At 35.4% G+C, this 24,439-nt stretch overlaps 1 protein-coding gene and 1 pseudogene across 1 annotated transcript in view; both read left to right on the top strand.

Moving 5' to 3' along the window:
• The window catches only part of LOC149054621 (polycystin family receptor for egg jelly-like), a 266,701-nt gene extending 247,328 nt beyond the window's left edge, over window positions 1-19,373 (top strand). Inside the window, exon 32 of the mRNA XM_089230158.1 lies at window positions 18,972-19,373. Coding sequence (XP_089086284.1) covers window positions 18,972-19,373 — 402 coding nt within the window. The remainder of the gene's footprint in view (window positions 1-18,971) is intronic.
• Window positions 14,829-18,756, top strand: LOC149054622 (uncharacterized; annotated as a pseudogene).
• Window positions 19,374-24,439: the final 5,066 nt, after the last annotated feature.

Here is a 24,439-nt window from a genome sequence, read left to right as displayed (position 1 = left end):
GATTGCACATAATATTAATAATATTTTTAGATTCAAATTTTCTATATAACATGACTGAAAGGCCTAATTCCAACGGTAATATGAATAATTTTGGTATTGTTGCAGCCGAAATTGAATGAGCTATTGCAGTACTTATTCTTGTCAATTCAGTTTTTTTTTTTTTTTTTTAGTAATGATAACTTCGTCTAAAAATACTTTCAGAGTATTTGGTACAGCCGTATCAACATTAAAAAAAAAAATCAAAACAATATTCATATGAAGTAAGATCATGTATTTCTGACCTAATATCCTCTCTAATTATCTCTGCTGCTGTGTATATTATTCTTAATCGTTCTTCCTCAACGTTATTACTTCTATTTGAATACCAATTTTCATTAAGTATCCGATTACCGACCGATTTGAAACAAAACGTTGTACCTATATTCCGCTACTAATGATTATATCACTGCTATACTTTTCCATCAACTATTTACTCACTGGTTTTTTATCGGGCCATAAAGTTCTTCAATAAGATCGTCTATTGAAAATTGACATTTCTCGCTCTCTTCAATATATTTAAAAATGATATCCATAGATTCTAATATATTGCTTACCTTGGGTCGTCCTCTTTTTTGTGTTGAAATGGAAGAAATTCGAGAAAACTTCACATAAAAGTCATGGTGGTAAATTGCCTCGGCAGCTACGAGATCAGGTTCACTAATATTTATATTTTAGTAAAATATAATACGCGGTGTATACAGGTTGATTCTTTTATCAAACAACACTCATTATTTAAAAATGTATTGGCTTTTTTCAAAATATTTTTTTACATAGTTTCAAGTTGTTAAAAACCCAACGCTTTATTAAAAAATTATATTTTTAAATATTATTTATCCTTATCATTTTTTAAGTTTTTTACTTATTTGAATGACAACATAGTATTGTAATTTCATATTCCATAGCAGAATATTTTTCTTAGTATTTTGATTCATAAAAATCGAATTTAGGGCAAGTAGTTTACGAGTATGAGTTATAAGTATTTTAAGTTTAGTAGTGGACATTTTGCGGGGTAACCTCGTACCACACCACTCCGCCAATCTAAACTTTAAATACCTATAACTCATAAACTAAATTTGAAATTTTAACGTAATAATTAATAAAAAAAATAGCTTTATTAATTTATGAAATTTTAAGTATAGGTTAATATTTGAAAATCTAAAGTTGATAGTGGTTTACCTAATAAATATAAGGTTGAAAAAAAATAAAAAAATATATACAATTCAAGACGAGTGTAAATCTACAGTTTTGAAAATAGTCAATACGTCTTTTTAAAAAAATGAGTGTTGTTTGATAAATCAATCACTCTGTATATATTATATGATATAATTTATAATATATAATATAGCGTATATCAATAATAATGTTTATTTGTAATATGTTAATAAATATAAAAACGTAAATATTGCGTTTTCTAGTGGACACAAGTGCGGCACGCCGCCTATGGGCAGCATATAAATAGTATTATAGCGCACCGCGTTTAATATTATAATACATGGTTAAATTTTGCTCTTAACCTATTCAAGCTACAATAAAAAAATAAAACCATATTTGTTTAAAATTTTATCAGCTACATTTTTGAATAGAAGTATTTTTGATATAAAATTAGTATTTTCAAAGATAATTTAAAAATACTGAAAAGTCGCACTTAAAATCCAAGATGGCGGACACTTCCGGACTTCGGAGGAATGGTGACTTTTTTTTTGGTTAATCAGTAGCCTATAACCAAACTTTTTGCAAAGTTTCAAAACTTTCCGATTTAATTCCTCAAAACACCAATTTTGAAGCTTAAATGACTATTTGTATTTATCACTTTTTCAAATTCTAAGGAAAAAATAATACACTTAAGTAGTATACATTTGTATCTTCACAGTACGTTTTTTTCCACCGCGGTAATTTCACAAAGTTTAATAGAGGATCTCCCGCTTGAACACAATGATTTTACTGTAACAAAAATCACGGGGAGATATTACACTCGTTGTCCACCTATGTGCCACTCACACTAAAATATTTACAACATAGCATTTTACAGGTGGATTTCACATTTTTTGTCAACGAATTCTCTGTTTTCACAAAATATTTACCTATTTTAAAATTACAGGAGTTTGCACACTCGAAATCGGTTTTATCACTTACTCAAAAATATTTACTGTGTACACATCAGTTTTCTTTCCCCCCAACAAACCTTATTATTTTTATAACTGAAATAATTATTTCAAGTACAGAACACAAATAAGAAATAATATATTTTTTTTATTGTCAAGAGGGATGCTATGTCAAAATTCAAAGTGTAGTATTCCATTACATTTTATATATAATCTTAAATCGTAAGGATCAAACGAAATGTCAAATGTTACCCGTATTTTGAATTTTTCATTATAAATATTTATTTGTGTCATAACTCTATGCTTAAAATCTTTAATTTCATAACATCCCTCTTGCAGTTTAATATAACACCACATACGATCATTATTATTATTATTATGATCAACTATTTGTATAGCAAATTCATTATTATCTTTTTTGATATTTGGGAATGAATTAAATGTCTGCAAACATAATAAAGCTAATTCTGAGTCTTCGTAAAAGTTTCGTAATTTATGTTCTGTACTTGAAATAATTATTTCAGTTTTATAATAAGATTTGTTGTTATTTATTTTTATTTTGAAAATCATACATGGTTAGTATTACAATATTACAGTATTACCTACTGGTAATTGGTAATAACTATTGACTACTCATTTATGATGGGGATTGTTATAACTACAATTATCGATATTTAGTAACAAGTCATTTTATTGGAAATTTGCAATGAATATTACCTTTCACAAGAACCTAAAAATGTGCACCATCATAAGTTAAAAATGGTATCGTAATAAAAGAATTTGTAAGACATGTAAGATAACAAGTTTCCCAAATACCTGTTGAATCTCACATCACTGAGTACTATAAGTGTTATTTTTTCATAATATAAAGCTAATCATGACAATGAAAGAACTTTCTCTATCAATATTGACCGTTCAAAATTTGTTAGCTGTTATATTTTCCTTTTGAGTGAGTAGATATCCTAACCTAACCTTTTTTTTTTAGCACCTATAAGCAGGGGTGAACTGTTTGCTTGCGCGACACACAACTTTCCCCTGCTGACCATCGTTTATTCAGATAAACAAACAACGAATATGAGAAGCGGTGAGCCAATCTCCCACTCACTTTCTCTTACAAAATAATAATACTACAACAACTCGCAGGGCTCTACCCCTGCAGATTTGCTCTTCGAGCTATAACATATATACTTATACTACTAAAGCGCTGCTGCTTGCAATGCTCTTTCGTCAGCCTTTTTCTTCTTCAGTACAGTTGTGATGTACTTGGTCGCTGCGTCCCACTTCCGCTTTGACTTCATCATTGATTGCGCCAAGCTTATTGTCGAGATATCCACACCAAGCTCTTCTTCCATTTAACGCCTTTCTCACCACCACCTATCGCAAGTGAAAGTGTGCTCCACGTCGTCTACAGGATTGTCGCAATACATGCACTTCGCATCATTCCTCTTTTTGAATCTCAAGAGGTATTCATTAAAGCATCCGTGTCCCAACAAGAATTGTGTAATGTGGAAGTTTGTCTGACCCCATTTCTTATTGTACCACTCGTCTACATTTGATATGAGTCCATGAGTCCAGCGCCCTGTCTTGCATTCGTCCCAATCCGTTTGCCACTTGGTTATCGATCTGGCCCTGGCTTCTTTTTTCGCCGTTTGCGTGTCCTGACCATCCCTTCTTGCGTGTTCTATTTCCGCTCTCTCAAATGCTAGTATATGAATTGGTATTAATCCAGCGATTACCATAAAGGCGGCAACGGAAACTGTGCGGTAAGCGCTCGCGACCCTAAGCGCCATTTTTCTTTGGAGAGAACTAAGTTTTATCCTATTGCGCTCGTACTTAAGCGCATTGTGCCATATTGGGGCAGCATATAACAATTGGGCATTCCCAATTACTGTTGTCAGGAGCTTCCTCTTCACCACAGAAGGTCCTCCTACGCATTAATCCGTCATAAAATGTGTTCCATAGTAGTGGACCGATCACGGAACCCTGAGGTACTCCAGCCGTGACAGCTCGGCGAGTGTCTTCTGATATAATGTTTCTCCCTTCAAAATACGATCTAATTATACGTACTAAATAATTCGGCACCCTTTTAAGCATAAGTGCCGCATCAATTTTCTCCCATAGTGCTGTATTAAAAGCGTTCGCCACGTCTAATGAGGCTAGCACACACAGCTTACGGTTGTACAACTGACCCGTTCCTGCACGCTCAACAATTTGCATAACCTTTTCGATGGTCTGTGTTGTTGATCGTCCTTTGGTAAACCTGAATTGCTGAACTGCTATACCATCTCCGGCTGTTGATTTAAATGATCTTGCAGTCTAGCTTTCAGGAGCCTTTCAAACAATTTGCCCATCGAATTAATTAAGCACAGCGGCCTATATGAGGAGGGCTGTTCGAGGGGTTTTGTTCTCTTCCTAAGGAGAACTAGGAGCGCCGATTTCCAACTCTCATAGTAATGGCCGGTGATCAAGCAATTATTAAATGTCGGCAACAGAAGTTGAGGTCACTGCTTAATAATCACTCTCAGCACTTCGTCTGGCACTCCATCCGGCCCGGGGGCTTTGCCCCTTGCAGACACCTCCTGCGTCCCTCAGTTCGTTTTCAGTGAGCAGGTCCGAGTCCTCCAGCTGTACATCAATGCTGGGAGGTTGACATTTAGTGAACAGTCCATCCACGATAGCGTCCATTTATCCCGGGATTTTAAGGCCAGGAATTGGACGTCTACCTATTAGTTTTTTAGACACTATCTTATAGGGCAGACCCCAGGGGTCCGTGTCCACCTGCTTGCACAAGTCCTTCCAGCTCCTCTCCTGGCTGCGTCTGATCTCCAGCCTTAACTTCTTTGACGCTTCTCTTGCCACCCGCGGCTCTTCCCGGCATTCTTCCAGTCCTCTTCGTTACCGAGCCTTCTGATATGTTCTTCTTGCTTTAAAACTTGCTTTTCTGAGCGCAGCTATCTCTCCAGACCACTAGTGCACTGGTTTGCTGCACCCCGGGAACTTGCGTTTAGGCATGCAGCTGTCACATGTTCTTTCTAAAAGCCTCGTTAGATCAACCTCATTATACACTGTCCCGTCTACCAGCGTATCGTCTGTCCGTAGGAACGACACCAGCTTATCATAATCCATCCGCCTCCAAGACCAACCCATAGGATTGGATCTATGGTGATTTATACTTCCATGAACGGAGAAGTATATTGGATGATGGTCACTGGCTATGTCTGTCTTCAAGACTTGCCACGAATGCATATGCCGTATCATTGAAAGCGAGGCGAACGTCACGTCTATGTGCGAGGAGCGACCTCCCAGCTCATATGTTGAAGCGTCACCTTCATTTCTGCTACCAAGCCAAGTGAACTTGCCATGTCCAATAGCGCCTCCCCTTTAGGACACGTGTACGGTGAACCCCAGCTGGGTGAATGCGCATTTAAGTCGCCGGCCACAATGACGTTAATTGGAATCTGTCTTAATCTTGTTTCAAGTTGACTCAGGTAGTTTTTGTATTGATCAATTGAGCACCTCTTGTTTGGTGAATGGTAGCAGCTGTACACCCGAACCCCCGAGGTCTCTATCCAGGCGAATCCGGCGCCCGGCCCGCTGCAAGTGATATCCATGTCTGGAGCCCTGTAGATACAGCAAGTAGCATCTTCACTGCCATGCCTGCCGGAGCCACTGTCCGGAATCCACTGTTCAGTTCGCTGATAATTGCTATCGATGCTTTAGTTTTATGCATTGTTTGCATGATGAGCGCCTGGGACGCTCTTGGCCTGTTAAGGTTAGCTTGTAGGAAGTTGATCATTGCAAAGCTGACTCAGCACCTGGTCCCTTCGCCTTTCGGGATTCCTCCCTCAGGGTTTTTCCGAAGGTAGCCACCGCCTCCGCGTCGGCTTTGCACTATTTTGCAAAATGCCCTGCCCCTCCACATCGTCTGCAGCATGCGCTTCTACCTGCTCTCTTGCATTCTTTGACTACGTGGTCAAAGGCTAGACATCTGAAGCACCTTTTTCCATTTTTTTTGGATAGACGGATCCGACAGCTGACCAAGCTGTTTCTCACTCTCCCTTTGATTATGAGCCCGTTCACCTCTTTCATCGGGATGAGTACCAGGGCGGTCTGAGACCTGTCCCACGCCTACTTTAGTCCCACCACCTGGGCAGTATCCTTTGGGAGGGCTGTCTCCAGGGAGATGGAGTCGGCGACGTTATCTCGGTTAGACCACGAGTCAATGTCTCTTATTTCAACCAGAGCTCTCTGTTGAAGCAGCCTTTTTTTACATGGTTAGGTTTTTTTTTACATGGTATCGAGACACGGGGTGGTACTAACCTTTCGGTCATTTCACCCCCTGTCTCATCATTTATTGATAAATCAATTGTACAACGGCCAGAGGCCAAACTGAGGGTTACGTGAGACAATTCCCCAAGTAGCCCCCTTACAATAATAAATATGTTTTGTTACATAGTGCGTTTGGTGCTTGTTTTGGTTGCGGGGTCCTCTTGGTGGGCCGACCGGAGTCCGCCGCCCTGGTTTTTTCTCGTTCATTATGTCCTCTTCAACGGTCTATGCCCGCCGCCCTGGATTTCTCGTGCTTGGGTTTCCTCATTTTAGTGCGGCCGCCTGCCTTCTTCTCTCTTCCTCATCTTTTTTCCTCATGATCGCTTCAATCATGGCCGCTATGGTGTCCCAACCCAATTCTCCTTTGAGACGAGCATTGTGGGGATCAGGTTTGTTGTGTTTAGGTCTGTCTCTAGGGTCATCTCCGCTTGTCTCTTCCTCGAGTGCCACGCGTCGCAGTGGAATATTGTGTGTTCGGCATCATCTACTGCGTGTCCGCAGAACCAGCACTCCGACGTTTCCAACTTTCCGAATCTCTTCAGGTACGCGGCGAAGCATCCGTGACCACTCAGAGCTTGGGTTAGGTGGAAGCTTGTTTCTCCGTGTCGGCGGCCTGTCCAGGTCCCGATGTTTGGGATGAGGGCATACGTCCATCTTCCGTCTTCGCTGTTTTCCCATTCCGTCTGCCACGTATCCAGGATGTTTGCGGGTGGAATTACCAGTTCCGGGTTTCTCTTCTTTTCGTGCAGCTTTTTTCTCTCCTTGGCGAGCAGGTTTAGTGGGGGGATCCCAGTGATGACTGCTACTGCGTCTCTTGAAGTCATGCAATATGCGGAGGCCACTCTCAGGCAGATTCACCTCTGAACCTTGAGGAGTTCGGCCAAGCCTGTTGCGCTCATCTCGTCTGCCCACAATGGTGCGCCGTACAGCATCACCGAGTGTGCTACGTTACTCAGCAGCTTTCTCTTCGTCTGTTTCGCAGCACCTAGTCACCGGCAGCCAAACGTTAGCGTCGTCCCCGGCCACTCTGATGACCTCGGCTCGCTTCTTTTCTTCCTCATGCCAGTGATCGCGTCACCTATCGTGTCACTGTTGACACCACTCTTCACTCTTTTGACCAACGCCGGAAAATCGTCTTGATTATTAATATTGACCGTGATTGCAGTTGGTAGTACATTGGTCTCAGTTTACTAGTCGCCGCATCCTAAGCTACCTGCTCTGAAGCGCCCTGGTTGGAAGACTCCCCTGTAGGTTATCCTAACCTAACCTAACCTTGGTATGTATGAAAAATATGTTTGAACATATTTTTCATAGTAGGGTTATACCTATGTTTGAACATAGGTATAACCCTACTAATTTACTTGGTTTCAAGTCACCTGGTAGATTTTGTTCCAACTTTGACTAGGTATAGTATATAATTGTTCTAAAAATTTGTTAGACATACCTGACTACCTAACTACCTAGTACCTACTAGACTACTAGAGGAATTATATTCTCCAGGTAAACCAAAGAAAACAAGTGAGTTGATGGCAGGATAAATAAGAAATACAAAAATTATAATAATATTATACAATGAAACATAGAAAAGAGGTTAAATTTAGTTTAATAATATTAAGAACTACCGCAGTGACGCCTAGGGATGAGTAAACGAAGGTGGTAGGGAAATTGCCTATCCACCTATGTCAATAAGAAATTTACCTATTATAAATGATGACAGTTTTATCCCTTCAAATATTGGATTCCTAATATTTAAATAAATAGTCATAGGGACAATCATAGGACCATATAATGTGTAATGATTATATGAATTCTTTGAATGGAAAGTCTTGTTCTCTTAGCGTACCTACTTGGTTTTGGTAATATGTTATTAAATTTAAAAAAAGGTTTTATTAAAAGAATGGTTAAACTGGCGTTATGAGATCAAACATGTTACAATGTTACATTGTAACAGATGTTGACTGTTTTATAATAATAATTATTTTATTCGGTTTAAACAACCCAAACAATCATGTCAAAAAATCTAACATGACAATATTTTCCATACATAATAATCTCAAAAAGTTGTAAATTATTATGTTGCTAAAAATGTATCAATTTTTCAATTTTTTTAGTTAAGGATTTAAATTTGAAAATTCATTAATTTCTCATTAATGGTTCATACCGTCATCAAAAATTCTTAAAATTATGTACATATACTCTTTTTTTATAGAATATAAGTTCAAATTTGGATGAAATTAGGTATTTAAGGAAAGAATAACATTTTTGTTATTTTGTTGTGATTTAAAAATATTAGTTGATAGTTGAAACTTTTATAATATGTTAATATATTTTATACACACAATGATATTTTAAAATGTGATTTATTTGGCAAAAATTTATTTAACCTACTGTATTGCTAATGTAAAATAAATTACTTTAATAGCAATAATATCATAAAATATAGCTTGTAATTTATTACAAGCTGCATATTAAATGTACGAAGAGCGCATAAATATAAAATCGTTTCTCGTATTCAATCATTATATATTATACTATATTATCATTGAAATGAAATTTAACACATCTATCCATTATAGTGACCCCTCTAAGATACTTAAATAGAAAAACTGTTATGAGTAAGTATATAATATATACTAATATATACCTGTAAATTTGTAAGTACCTATATGAGTGTACCTTTTAATTTAGTAAGTCTCTTTAATGTACGGTACCATTGGTTACCTATCACCTATTTGATAAATTTGACTTCAATGATAAATCATTGCAAACGAAAAGTAATTCTGAGCGAAGACCGTGGTTTGCGTAGTATATTACTAATCGTATGATTTATATTGCTCTGACCTATTAAATTTTTTTATTTAAATTCAACAAAGCCAATAATATATATATATATAACAATTTAAACTTATAGTATATACCATAAGAGTTGATTACCCCCTCTCTTTAAGCAATCTTGGGGTTTAATGGGGGGGGGGTCTCCTAACATATATATTATAACAGAAACAGATTTGGTTATCTATCAAAGTAAATTATTTAGGCAACAATTTAAAAAATGGTATGTCTCTTTTACAACAAACCATTTTCAAACTTTCGTGAATTTGACGAATTTTATAAATTTTTAATTTTATTGCTTATAAACTATAATATATATTGTGACTAGGAAGGTAAATATTTTTGATATTTAATTTAATTGCGCATCTTTGAAGGAATCTCGTATTATATTTTAAAGATGATTATTACTGAGCATAATGTTTTTATCGATATTTATAGAATTTGTGTTCGGATGGCAAAATTAATTAAACGAATTAAAAAACATAGTAAATCTTTATTTGAATAAATTTAAATTACCATGGCGGGGGGGGGGGTGGTCTGGACCTGATGTTTACTACATTCGGTATCACAATTAGGTACTTATCTATGGTTAGGTAACATCTATGAAGTTAGGTGAAGTTAATAATCAAAGTACTGGTTGAACATTTTTAGACACCTATGTATTTATAAAGATGTAGTTAACTTTAATTTTTACACTCTAATATTAATTGGTTAAACTTAAACCACTATCAACTTTGTACAGTGATTGCGTAAGCATACTCATCCCATTTTTAACCCGGCATAGTTAAAGGAATAATTTGTTAAAGGGACGCTTTTTAACCACCGTCAGAGGTAGGGGACTACTCTCACACTTTATTGTGCCCTTGTGCATCTTATCAAATTACGGTCCGGGATTTTACATTCCGGAATTTTACTTTCCGGAATATAGCGGTAAAGGATATTAAATTCCGAGATCGTACGTTCCGTATTTTTACTATTCGGATCATTGTAGCCCCCTTTTAGTCTTGGCTCTAAATCCTGAATCTAAGTATATAAATTATACATTAGTATCTGTTTATTCATGAATTATTTCTCTGAATACATAGAAATCGTTAATTTACTTTGTTTAAAAATTATTAAATATTATCTGTTTAATATAATCATTTACTATAGTAATTGAGATACACCATATTGTTTTTAAAAAATATTTATTTTTTTATTTACTAGGTAGTTAATCTGATATAGAAATATAAATTATATTAAATAAATACATATGTAATATGTATAATTAACAAATAATAAACTTAAATAAATTAACAAATTATACAACATAATATCTTCTTAACATAAAGCATAAAGCATTGGGTTTTCCAAATTTATATAATTTTAGTTATCTAAGTTAAATACCTACATAATTGATTGAAATATGAATATGATATGTTTCACATAGGTAAAAAAGATGGCTTTCTACTACTGCCACGATGATGTACTACCACGATAACATAATACCACGAACATATTAATCCAAATAAAAAATGTTACGAATGCAACTAGTCCGATATTATACTATCACGATAACATAATGCTCCGAACAATTATTACTCCGAATATTATAAAAATTTACAGATAACAATACGAGTCCGATATTATATCATAGATAAATATTTCACACAGAACCGCGGTTATACCACAGAATAGATACTAGAATATCGAAGTAGGGTGATGAATGTCAGTGATGCCATGCTAGCGGCACTCGTCGCTACGCTCCGCAAATCGAAAATATCCCTCGACTTGCTGTGCAACGCCACCTCAAGTTGGTCACACTGTAACCATCGTATAACCACTCTTGATCATTTTATAACCACTCTTATCAATTTTCGGACTGCCATTGACTCATCGAAGTAGTAATATAATTTGTTTTAATATCGTAGTTATTGATAATCGGAGCAATGGATGTCGAAGCAGTAGCATAGGCGTCCATTTTAATTTATAAATCGAAGTAGTAAATAGTCGTGGCATTGTTACAAGCCAAAAAAAGATAGAGGTACTTTTTGTATCTATTTCATACATTTATAGTACCTATTATTGGTTTTTCACATTTTATCTGTTCTCCATTATGTTAACATCTCACCGAGTTACTTTTAAATATACTATCTTACTGTTAAATATAATAGTTGAATATTTTATTTCATTAAAAAATATGGGTAAAATGGATGAATTTCCAAGTTCAAATGAACAATTTTTAAAAGTTCATAAAAAAACTGTACCTATCTAATGTGTATGAATCAGAATTGTATAAAATGGTCTATTTATTTTTATTTTCAATCAAAGAGACAAATATTGATTATGATTTTTTAGATGTAAGGGAGGTTGGATTATTTGTTGAAAATGTAAGTTATTATATAGCTGGTTTTGTGAGTAGAGCAATTGAAAATAAAATTAATTGTGAAAACTGTAAGAAAATGTTGTACATATATACATCTGATAGTAATTCAAATAGAAGTCGGAAGTTGCTTAGTCAAAAGGACTGTGCAGGATTGTATAAGTCCAGTGATATTATTATAAAAATATGCTTGAAAACGGAGAGTTTTTAGAAGCTATTATAATGTTAAAAATTACAAATAGTCAGTTTTGTTTTTGTACTCAAGTTAAAATTAACTTATATCAATACAAAATAAGTTTCCAATCAAGTGGCTGTGATGATAATCAATCTATTGTTGATACACATAAAGATCAGTTGCCTAAGTTAGTTATTCAGAAATAGCTGGACATAAGAATGTTCCATGAAATTATAAAACGAAATTACCAGACAAAAATAAGATCAATGTATACCAAACTGATACTTTTCAAAAACCAATGACTGGCAATGAGGCATTAAACAGTGAATATATTATATTATATTCTGTGATATTATGATATAATAAATAAATAATCATATTAAATACATATTTTGTTTTTATTATAAAATTGTACATTAATTCAGAATAATTAGGTTTAATAATTAATTAATTTTAGCTTATAATAATGATTAAAATTTTTAACATTGGGTATTCTCTTATTAATTTTTCATTAAATTTACATTTTCGGCAAGATATTTTTGATGAACACAATTTACGAATTATAGCTTGATGCGTAAGCGGGAAGTTAACGAACTAAACTGTATAGTACTAGTACAGTTGTAGTACATAGTAGTAAATACTGACACAGACTAATTCCAATTTTCCAACAACGATCATACAATATGTGACATGTTTACCGTAGACATTTCGGAGAAGAACGTCGATAACATGGATAACGTCCGTGCCAATTTAATTTATATTTATGTTATTACTTTATTAGATTAGCTTATAAGTTTATTACGATTTGTGGCATTTTGGTATTTTCGGAATTGAATAGAAATAGAAAAAAATAGTACATTGTTGCCAATATAAAAAAGTGAGAGTACAAAAATTTTAAGAGCTCATAAGAGTACTAATGGTAAACCCTAAATTATTTTGTAAATCCTTAAGTATAAAATCGTGAGGATTCAATGAGTACTGCATTCTGGTTTTATGTAGAAGTTTTATAAAAATCAACTGGAGATTCCAAAATCATTATATCTGTGTTATTTATGTCCTAAATACAAAATGTATTAAATCATTAAACGTTGATGTTTTTTTGTTATTTTTGAAGTAATAGCATGATCACTAACAGAAATAATGAAATATAATAATAATTATATTGTGTATGTTGTTAATAATATTATTCATGATATTTTATGGAACATAATTAATTTATAAATATCTTACAATAAACTCAAGTGAATTGTTTTCTAGTTGAACTAAATTTGCTGTATTTGATTCATTTTCAGTAAGCCAGGCTATTACATTTTACCGAACAAATTTATGACTCATATTTATTATCTTTTATATAGAACTTTTTATAATTAAATAATAATATAGTATGGAAATAACATAATTTTGACGCACGCAGTTGCATGCTCATGCCTCCCGAAGGCGGGAACCTAATATAACCTTACCTTTTTTTTTTTTTTTTTTTTTTTTATCCAGGTTTAATCGCGAATCATGGAGGGAAGTAGGTTTCCCCATTGCTGCCTCCCTGACCGCATCATTTATTACAAAAATACCAACATTACACTGAATAGTACAAGTTAATCACACAACATTGAAATATACAACAATAGTGGCCTATAACCACAATAGGTGGCCGTTCGGCCTACAACAAATAAGAACTTAACTAGGTCAAAAAATTGAGGAAGACCGTCATTTTACTGAACTGCAGCCTCCGCCAGTTGCCACTCTCTCTCCAAATCCTCCTTGCGGCTCAGGATCCCTTTCACCATCTCAACGAACAACTCCTTACGTACAACTCCATACGTCTGCTTGCAGTTACTAGTATCCTTTGCTTCTGCCTCAGATCTGTGGGTAGATCCACTGGAACTGGACCACACAATAGGTCCAGAACATCCTCTTGACGGGCTTGTCTCCCCAACGATTCAGCCAAAGCGCATCACTCGGCATCACAAAAAGGACAGAGGAAAAGTGTATGCTCCACGTTATCGCACACCGCCATACAGTGGAAGCAAGCAGTACTCCGCGCTCTCCCCTCATATGCAAGTACTGCTGAAAGCAGCCATGACCCGTCAGAGCTTGGGCCATGTGGTAGCTCACATGTTTAATGCCAAAGTGCCACCACCTTGTGAGATCAGGAATCAGGCGCCTAGTTCATGCCACATTTGGTGACGACTCCCACACTGACTGCCAACGAAAGAAGATGTCGGCCATAATCTCCTGCTTCGTCATCACGACACCAGTTCTTTGCATTGCATAAAGTCTGCTCCTGCCACCTGGAAGTAGAAAAGCCGGAGACATCCGTACCAGCACCAGGGACGCGATATCTGAGACGGTGCGATAGCACCTGGCCACCCTCAACGCCGCGCATCTCTGGGCCTAAAGCAGGGAGATTTTGTACTTTTGAACGCCAGACACTTTCCCAGCCCGAATTGGAGCGGCATTTAGTAGCCGACTATGAACTAACGTCATAAGAAGGCTCCATTTTAATTGGGTTGGACCGCCAACATTCGGCATCAACCTTCCGAGGGCACCTGCTGCCTTGCGTGCCACCAAAGCAACAATAGCGGTATGCTCGCCAAAAGATAGTCGGGTATCCAGATGAACACCCAAGTACCTAATGGACCACTTCACTGCTACGACAGTACCCTGCAGGAGCAAGTTTGGGGCACGGTAGGAATGCTTCCTCGTTAATACCACTGGCTCTGACTTTGATGGGGCGAACCGTAATCCTTTCGCGGACATCCAGTCAGTGATCTCCGACAAGATGGGGTTTACCAACTGCTCCAGCAGGACAGCATTGTGGGCCACCACTACCATAGCAACGTCGTCCGCAAAGGCCACCAACTTAACCGGGAGTCGGATCACGCCGTCATAAATAACGTTCCACATAGTGGGTCCCAGGACAGAGCATTGGGGGACGCCACTCCTGACGGAAAGACTTGGGCTGTCGTCGAATAGCAGTTCCCTGACACCCATGTACGACTGCAATACAGCCACTAGGTATTCCGGGATGGAAGCTTTCCTAAGCGCTTCGTCAATCCGAATCCATGACGCCGAGTTGAAGGCATTTTGCACATCAAGTGAAACGAGCACCGCAAGGTTCCTGTCCTGCACTGGTATGTTGCCCGCAGCACGGGCTACCGTGATGACATCATCCAGCGCATTTACCGTGGACCTCTTACGCCTGAATCCATACTGAGTGCTGCTGATGGCTCCAGATCACTCAAGATTGTCGCCTAATCTGTCCAGAAATAGCCTCTCATAAACTTTTCCGACGCCATCCAGCAGACTTATCGGCCGATAACTCAAGGGTGAATCGCGCGGCTTGCCCTGGCCCTTGAACAGCAAGACCAACCTAGCACGTTCCCAACGGCGTGGGGACCTAACCTAACCTAACCTAAACATTTTTTATTCCAGTCGGCTAACAGTAGGCCGCCATCATTTATTGCTCAAAATAAAAATACACAAAATCGACAGGTGGAGGCTAGGACAGCCCCCTAACGACCACCTTTACATCACGAGTAACAATAATTGCGTTATTGCAATTATAGATGAGATCATCAGCTCGATGAAGTTGTCTGCACGTAATTCTTTCACATCAAGTTCTCCGCATGTCTGCTATCAGGGGATTGAGTCAAAAATCAAAGCATTATTTCTACTCTAAAACGTGATGATTAACACAAAAAAATATACATTATTGTAAAATCAATATAACCTCACTTCATTCAGAACCTAAAACGAAAAATACTTTTTCTGAAATGTTGTTTTGATGAAAACAAATAACAATTTAACTAAATCGGCGATTGGTATTTTGCACTAAAAATAGAAATAGCTAGACATTAGTACCTATATGGAAACCATGTTGTACGATAAATAATTAATAATTCAATTTTATGCACTCTCAAACTTGATTTATCAAACTACTATATTATCCTTTTACTACACGTCTACTGTCTACGGTCTAGACTTTACGCCGTGTCCTATGTGAACGCGAAATCGTGGAAAAAAACAAAACACTTGTATTTCGCCGCTTTGCATTGTGACACGAAAAAGGAACAGCATGGTCAGAAACTAAGAAGAAAATTCGCCCACACTCGCCGCGTTTACGTAGGACATAGCGTTACACCATTCATAAAATAGTATCTATTCTAGATCTACAAACCAGAACATACAAGTTACTAGAATGACAAAACGTCTTCACCTGGAATTTTTTGTTTTTTGTTTTCAAATATAAAACATCCATGAAAAGGCATGTAACTACTGTTCAGTAGAATAGCATCCAATTTTTTTTTTAATTTTCATTGTATATCATAATAATATTCAAGCACCCAAATTTTGTATTCTGCAGTTTTTATATGTAAACGATTAAGTATAATATTAAAACACATACAGATGTATTTGGTTTTCTATTCATCCAAGAAAAGGTTGGACACGGATAAATATAATTAGGACAGGGTTTTCACAGGTTCTATACAAGGGAAAAACAGAAAATTCAATATTAATTTATCCACAGCTGCACAATTTAACCACAAATATTATTGAATGTGATCGTGGTAAAAAGGAGTTGATTTTAAATAATTTTAAATTTCGAATTGATTCATGTAATAAAGGACTTATTCAATGGTGGTGTACAACTAAGAACTGTACAGCAAAAGTGTATACAGATGAAAATAATATCTGTATTAACAATACAGATACACCACAGCACAATCATGGTGAACATTCCAGCCAAGCATTGAAGAAGCAGGTGCTAAATACAGCATGTAAAAGAAAAGCTATTAAAAATGTAAGAACCAGGCCAAAAACAATTATTCTCACTAAAATCGCACAAAATAGTAATTCATCAGATATAACCATTAACGATATAAATAGAATAAGAAAGAATATTTATCAACACCGACGGAAAATGATTCCCCCAAATCCTATTAATATAGCTGATGCTCACAACGTACTCAATTCAATTGACGTGAAATCCAAACAAAATGAAAATTTGTATTGGTCAATGACGAGAAATAAAATATAATAATATTTTCGTGTGAAACAAATCTTCAATTTTTATCTACAGTTGATAAGATTTATATGGGCGGAACTTTCGATTATAGTGCTAGGTTTTTTTTCAATTTTTTTCGATTTATGGATATCTTAATGATTACTATGTTCCATTACTATTTTGCTTATTATCAAATAAATGTAAACAAAAGTATATTTATGTTTATCGTGCAATAAGCAAAAAAATGCAAAGACTTTGTGTTAAATTATAGGTTAGGTCAATATAACTGTAGGCTGAAAGGGCTATAATTAATGCAGTTTCTGAAATGTAGACACAAACCAATATTTCAGGATGCCTATTTCACTTGACCCAGTCTTGGTACCGTAAAATACAAGAAATTAGCTTATCAAGTGTGTATAAAGACGAGTCGTCTGAAATTGGTAAATGGTTACGGTGGCTTATTAATGGCTTATTATTTCTAAATCCGGAAGATGTAAGTGATTGTTTCACCGACGACATTATGAGCGAGTGTCCCATCGATGAAAGACTACAAAAGTTTGCTGATTATTTTGTAGAAACATATATTTCTGAAGATTGTATTTATCCCCCAAAACTTTGGGTACTTGCATCTTCAGAAAGGTGTCCATGTCCCCAGCACCCCCCCCCCCACCATTTCGAATTTTGGGCCCAAACAAATTTTATTCGTTTGTGCTTCGTTAGTGCACTTTATCCCGTCGTTAGTGCTTTATCCCTTCCAAAGTTATTCCTATTTCTTACAGGGGGGTGCTGGGGACATGCCAGCACCCCCATTTCGATTTTCGGGTCCAAACAAATTTTATTCGTTTGTGCTTAGTTAGTGCTCGTTAGTGCACTTTATCCCTTCGTTAGTGCTTTATCCCTTCCAAAGTTATCCGCATTTCTTACAGGGGGTGCTGGGGTGCTGATGTTTTTTCACGGTCTGCCACAATGAAAATGTTTACAAAAAAATTACATAAATCTTAAGGTAAGTGTAGAGTTAGCTCAATGTAACATTTCAATACTTGAAAATGTAATGAAAAATATTGATAAAGAATTTAAACGTATGTTTAAAGAAGCGGAGATAAATATACTTAATTAAATACCATTCATTTTAATTTTTTAATTCAATTAGAAAATCGCATTAATTTTGGACATCAACATTTCTGTAAAGAGATTAAACAAACGTCAAAAAATCGTCCAAGCCCTTTTGCATGTGTTAAGTAAATAAATCCTGAAGACTGCTATAAAATTACCATAAATACCTTGTATTGATTCTTTTATAAGTAATTAAAAAGAAAGATTTCTTACTCTTAGAATATTTTTGAAGGTCAGTTTCAACCAATTTAAACTGTTATTTTTGTATAAAAATATATTATAAATTAATTATGTTTTTCAGGTTTTCAGTGCTTATCTTCTGATCAAATAGATATAGAATATGAATCGTTTAAATAATTTGTCAGATTTTATCTGGACGCAGACATTCAGATAGTCATTGCCGAATTAAGATTATGGCAAACAAAACTGAAAGAAAATAATAAAAAACCCGAGGCAGCCAGATGCTTTACGTTTATGTACACAGTCAATTTTTCCAAATATTTATCAATTATTAAAAATATTATGTACCATACCAGTATCTACATTCACTTCCGAGAGATCATTTTCATGTATGAAACGACTAAAAACATATTTATGAAACTCAATGACTGAAATAAGGAGTACATATTTTATTAATATTATAACTTCTTATATCATATTTTAAATAATTTTATGTCATTTATAGAATCATCTGAACTGCTGAACATTGTTGGCCGTTCATAGAAAAATTCCAATTTATGCCGAAAAAGTTCTTGATGTGATTGCTCAAAGATCAAGAAAACTTGATATAATTTTGTAATCAAATATTTTAATTAAAAATATAATTTGTTATAATTGAATGTATGTTGTTTTTAAATTTAAAAATGGAGTGTGGGAGTTGCCCCCACGACTCACCTTTTAATAAATATTCAACCCCACCCCCCAATAAAAAAAATCCCGAGAACGCCTCTGATTGTACAGGGTATGGATAATTATTGTAAACGAAACATGCACTAACCGACGCCAATTCTACAGGTTGTGAATACTGTGCCAGCAAGTTCAGTGATTTTGGGATGGGAGACTTATGTGTTCACGTTCATTGCCTCTAGTTTGATATTAATAGCAGGAGCCGTATGTCTCTTTATGCACGTGTTTCGGTTGTCCAACAACCAACAATGCTCGAAGAAGTCAGCAGCGTACGACGGGCTGCTACTTGTTTCGGTGATCACTACAGTTGCCGCATTTCAAAAGAGACTATTTACCATGGCAAAAGCGACATCTGAGCTATCCTCGATTAAGGATAATGTGTACGTCGACCTATTGCCGCCTTGTCACATGCATGTGGTTTGCACATTATTTTCGACTACCTTAATAGCCGCCGCACTATTAAAGCTCTCAAGAATATATTGGTCAAGGCGAAACTGGGCATGGAAATGAATGCAGTATTTAACTTGTGAATTGTTTTCATTAAAATATTAGCTAATGCACGAAGTTAGTTATAGAATAAACACGAGTCGTAAAAGGCTTTATTCATATAAAAACATTTAGTGTTCGTGCATAAAGTGACCATAGAAATAGTGTGTCAATCTTTGCCACTACCTATAAATAAATAAGTGTGAGCTGTATTCATATATCATCTTGTTTATTTAAAATGAAGGAACATTTTAATCTCGCGCTATTTTAATTAAATATTAATTACAACTGCCTAGTTGACTTAAAGTGTTACTGTAGCGAGCCCTTCTAGAATTGTCAAGAAACTTGAATGGAATAATTCAACACTTGATGTTTTTAAGAAATACTCGATTTATTACAAGTCCAATATTTAAATAATATGAAAAAATAACTAAGTCCAATTAATTTATTAGTTAAATGGTAATAACGAGATGTGACTTCTAGTGTTGAGTATTCAGCTTCTAGTTGCTAGTCGTTGGTAAGTTCGTCTGATGATCGTGTCGTCAACGAGCTCCTCTCGTAGAGAATCCCCAGTCCTTACTCGAGTCATTTTATCACACAACAGGATGTCTCTTACGTGGTTATGGATAGTGCAATATTCGTTAAACATAAATCACACAATTCTAGCTTGACCTATTTTAAGGAATATTCATATGAATAGTGATTATGATTATCATTAATATAATTGGCACTACACCGTTACTCTCGATCACTATTACTATTATATTACTACCAAGAACTCATAGATAAAGTCACAGCTCGTTACATTACAAACAAACTTCAATTATTGATATTAACGTACTTACATTTTGTTGAACAAAATATATATTTCTCTACACAATACCTGCTTTTGTGATTTTATGTCTTTACTTTGACCCATAGAATCGAAATCGAAAAACTTTACACGATAGTTAGGCGCGACTGCACCGACGCCCGATATGTTTAATACTTCGAATATTTGAGCATAATTTATAGTGAATATCACGAAAGTCGGACGTGGATGGTACGCCGCGCTCCGAGAACATCTCTCCTACACAAACACACGCACACACATATGTGCTACATATTATGATAGCAAGGACAACAAAGACATAAAATGTGGTATTTCATTGCAGACTCGTATGCAATATGTTTAGTGATGTTAAAGTATAATAAACCATAGACTATAAGTAGTATATATTTGTATGTTCACAGCCAGCTTTTCCACGGTAAAAATTTTTTTCAAGGGGAAAGTTCTCACTTGGAGCACACTGATTTACCGCGTAACACAATACGGTTATTACACAAGATTGTCCACCTATTTGCACCTTGCACAAAAATATTTACCGTATCAACTATTTTTTTATTAGATTTTCAGTTTTTTTTAAATTTTTATAAAAAAGTTTATTAAATAATTTGTGTTCTTTACTTGAAATATTATTTTTATAAAAAATTAGTGATATTTGATTGAAAAAATTAAAAAAAACGGAAAAAAATAGTTGATTCGGTAAATATTTTTGTGTAAGAGGCAAATAGACGGACAATTTTATGTAATCACTGCCAGCTTTTACGCGATAAAAAAAAATTGTTTAAGCGAAAATGTTCTTCTCCGAGAACACCGATTTACCGCGTAACACAATACGGTGATTACATACAATTGTCCGTCTTACACAAAAATATTTACCGTATCAACTATTTTTTTCCGTTTTTTTTAAATTTTTTCAATCAAATATCGTGTAACGTCACAGAATTTTAGCCTCTACAATATCATTATTCAATTGAACCCACCTTTCCCTTTAATCAATATATCACCATACCTATCGGTCTGCGACCATTACTTTAATTGTATTTATCTAATCACCATAGCGCGTTGCGATTAAGACGAACAATAGTCCTATTACATAATTATTATTGTCCCCCGCCCCCTCCTCAAGGCAGTGTCCGGCGGTCTGTCTCGGCAGCTGTTACCACCTGCCGCCGTCGGCGATACGATCGCGTCCGCCAGTACCTGCTGACAAGACGTTATGAAGCCCAATAATATTGTCTTTCCCCGCAAAAAGCGACACTGCTTCCCCACTCTTTCAAGATTTCGTCAACGGTCACCGACAAGCCAAGCTGTCCGTTGATGCCTCGACACTTTTTTCACGATCGCTGGTTCGAGTCCACGTACGTGTTGTTCTTTGTTCCTGTGTTCCTGTGTTCAATCTGCCGACGATCCGGTCCGGTCAACCCACGCGGTCAACATCGCCATTCTTTTTTTCAATTTTTCATCTGTTGCCGTCGACGACATGATGGGCTAAGTTCAGATCTGGGGCCGAGGATGGCTCGGCGACCAACATATTCAATCGTCATCATTGTAACCGGTGCAGATGGGCCATGTCGCTCACGAGTTGAGGTGTCGATGGCCCACGAGGCCAGCCTATCGCAGCCACCGGTTACCAACGTCTCAAGGCATCAGCTGCAGTCGTAAAATATCTTTTCCCCCCTACTTCCCCTGGTTTTTTTATTATATATCACTATAATGTTTTTTTTTATATATTTTTTCTTTCATTTTGTCCGCAATGCCCCGGTAACCGTTTTGCGGAGCCGTGGGTCCTTTCTCTCTGATGTTTATATAATGGTATGTCGTCTGACATACCATTCCCTTGCCGGTAACCGCTTGTCGGAGCCGTAACATTGGTATTCCATCTTTTCATATATTTTTTCCCCTGTTTTCTTATGCATTGCCATGTGCTTAATTATTATATATTTTTTTTTCCCCTTGTTTCTTATGCATTGCCATGTGCCTAATTATTATATATTTTTCTGTGTTATGTGCACTCTGCCATGTGCCTAACTAGTATATATATATATATTGTTTCTAAATAGTAATTGCCATGCAAAATACACTATTATAATTACCTTCAACTTTGCCACGTTTTCTTATTTATTAATATTATTTTATTTACTTTTTCCCTTTTAAATAGATCTTTGGGATTCATTTCCCATTGCGTGTACAAAAGCCCATAGATTCTACCGACGTGTCCAAAGGACACCACGCGGTTCGGTCTATGGGTCATCACATAAGTGTTCCCCTTGTGTGATGGGTGATCAGTAAGCCCCTAAAAAAGGCCGAAAGTTCACATATGGCGACCGTGACAGGACACATGTCCAAAAAATCCCCAATATAACAATAACTATTATTTTTTTTCTTTTTCTTCTGTCTTGCCCCTTAATAAAATTGTAATAAAATGTAAAATCTTTAAAATATAAAAATCTCTATTATAAAATATATGACGTCCCGTTATGGCAAGCACATGGCATGGCAAAAAAATTGCCGTATGCTGATATTCTAGGTATTGGGTATACCCAGTGGTTTAATAATAATAATAAGGCCTGAAATTAGTAGTATATATTTGTATGTTCACAGCCAGCTTTTCCACGGTAAAATTCCCCCTTGGAGCACACTGATTTACCGCGTAACACAATACGGTGATTACACAAGATTGTCCACCTATTTGCCCCTTACACAAAAATATTTACCGTATCAACTATTTTCCCCCTTTTTTTAAAATTTTTTCAATCAAATATCGCTAATTTTTATAAAAATTACAGGGAGATTGTTTTTATGTTTTTAATCACGTTGGTTACACTGTTCTAGTTTTAAAAAATTTATATATTTAATTTCTACTATTTAGTTGCAAGTTAATAATTTTAAATTTAGTTACTGCTGATCCGTCGTGTATTCGAGTTGTGTTTTTTCAAGTTATTATTTCAATTAATTAAAGAAATGAATTTACCAAAACTTTCAAGCGATTTTCAATCATTAGTTCATCGTATACGAAATAATTCAGTTCCAACCCATCCAGGATATACTTCAATTTATTCAAGATTAAGATCTTTCGAACATTTTCCTTTAAATTGTTTTCAAAATAAATATGCTCTAGCTGAATGTGGGTTAAAATATACAGGTGTAGAAGATATCGTCGAATGCTTTTGCTGTGGACTTATTCTTCATAATTGGAAACGAGAAGATGACGTTTGGATTGAACATTGCAGATATAATCCAAAGTGTATATATGTATTATTAATGAAGGGAAATCAATTTGTTCAAAAAGTGTTAAGTAAATATTGTAACAATGAATATATTTGTAATTGTGAAACTAGGTCATACGATACGGTTTGCTAAATCATGTTCTTTCATTATATGTTGTAATAAATAAAAAAAATATTAGAAACAACTTATATGTGTTAGTTTTTAATCTAATATCTCGTGGACGTATAGTTCAGTGGATTAGTGCGTTAAGTTAATTTAATAAGTTAATTTCATGTTTCAGGTAAGTAAGTATAAATAATTCCCTCTACTCCCTTCACTACACACTAATCTACGTTCACATTTTTTTACCATTTTTTTTGCAACAGATTTAGTATATAATATGTTTACTGATGAAAAAAACCTCAGTTCAAAGTATATGTTCCATCAGTTACATTATACTAGATTTTTTTCATATTGATGGTCTGAAACATTATTATAAATAGTAATAGCTCAGTGGATTAGTGCGTTAAGTTAATTTAATAAGTTAATTTCATGTTTCAGGTAAGTAAGTATAAATAATTCCCTCAACTCCCTTCACTACACACTAATCTACGTTCACATTATTTTTCCAATTTTTTGCAACAGATTTAGTATATAATATGTTTACTGATGAAAAAAACCTCAGTTCAAAGTATATGTTCCATCAGTTACATTATACTAGATTTTTTTCATATTGATGGTCTGAAACATTATTATAAATATTATTCATCATGGTTCTACCTATATGGGCCAGTTGTACCAGTCTAGTTTAAACTAAGTTTAAATAAGATTTTTCTTAAACTCGGTTTAAGACCAAATCACATGTTGTACAAGATTAGTTTAACGCTTAAACCCAGTTTAAAACCAAGTTTAGATAAACCGCCGATCTTGATGGTTTAAACTAGGTTTAGCAATATTTTTGCCATAGATCCATCATACATACATTTTGATAATTATGAATTATGATACTGATAATTTGTGTTAAAACAATATTTTATGCAAAGAATCATTTATATTT

This window comes from Diuraphis noxia, unplaced genomic scaffold (genome assembly GCF_037042655.1).
Source record: "Diuraphis noxia isolate RWA-SAM2 unplaced genomic scaffold, SU_Dnox_SAM2 contig0006, whole genome shotgun sequence".
NCBI lineage: Eukaryota > Metazoa > Arthropoda > Insecta > Hemiptera > Aphididae > Diuraphis > Diuraphis noxia.
The sequence above is the reverse complement of the archived record's forward strand: the minus strand, read 5'-3'. Positions and strand labels throughout refer to the sequence as shown.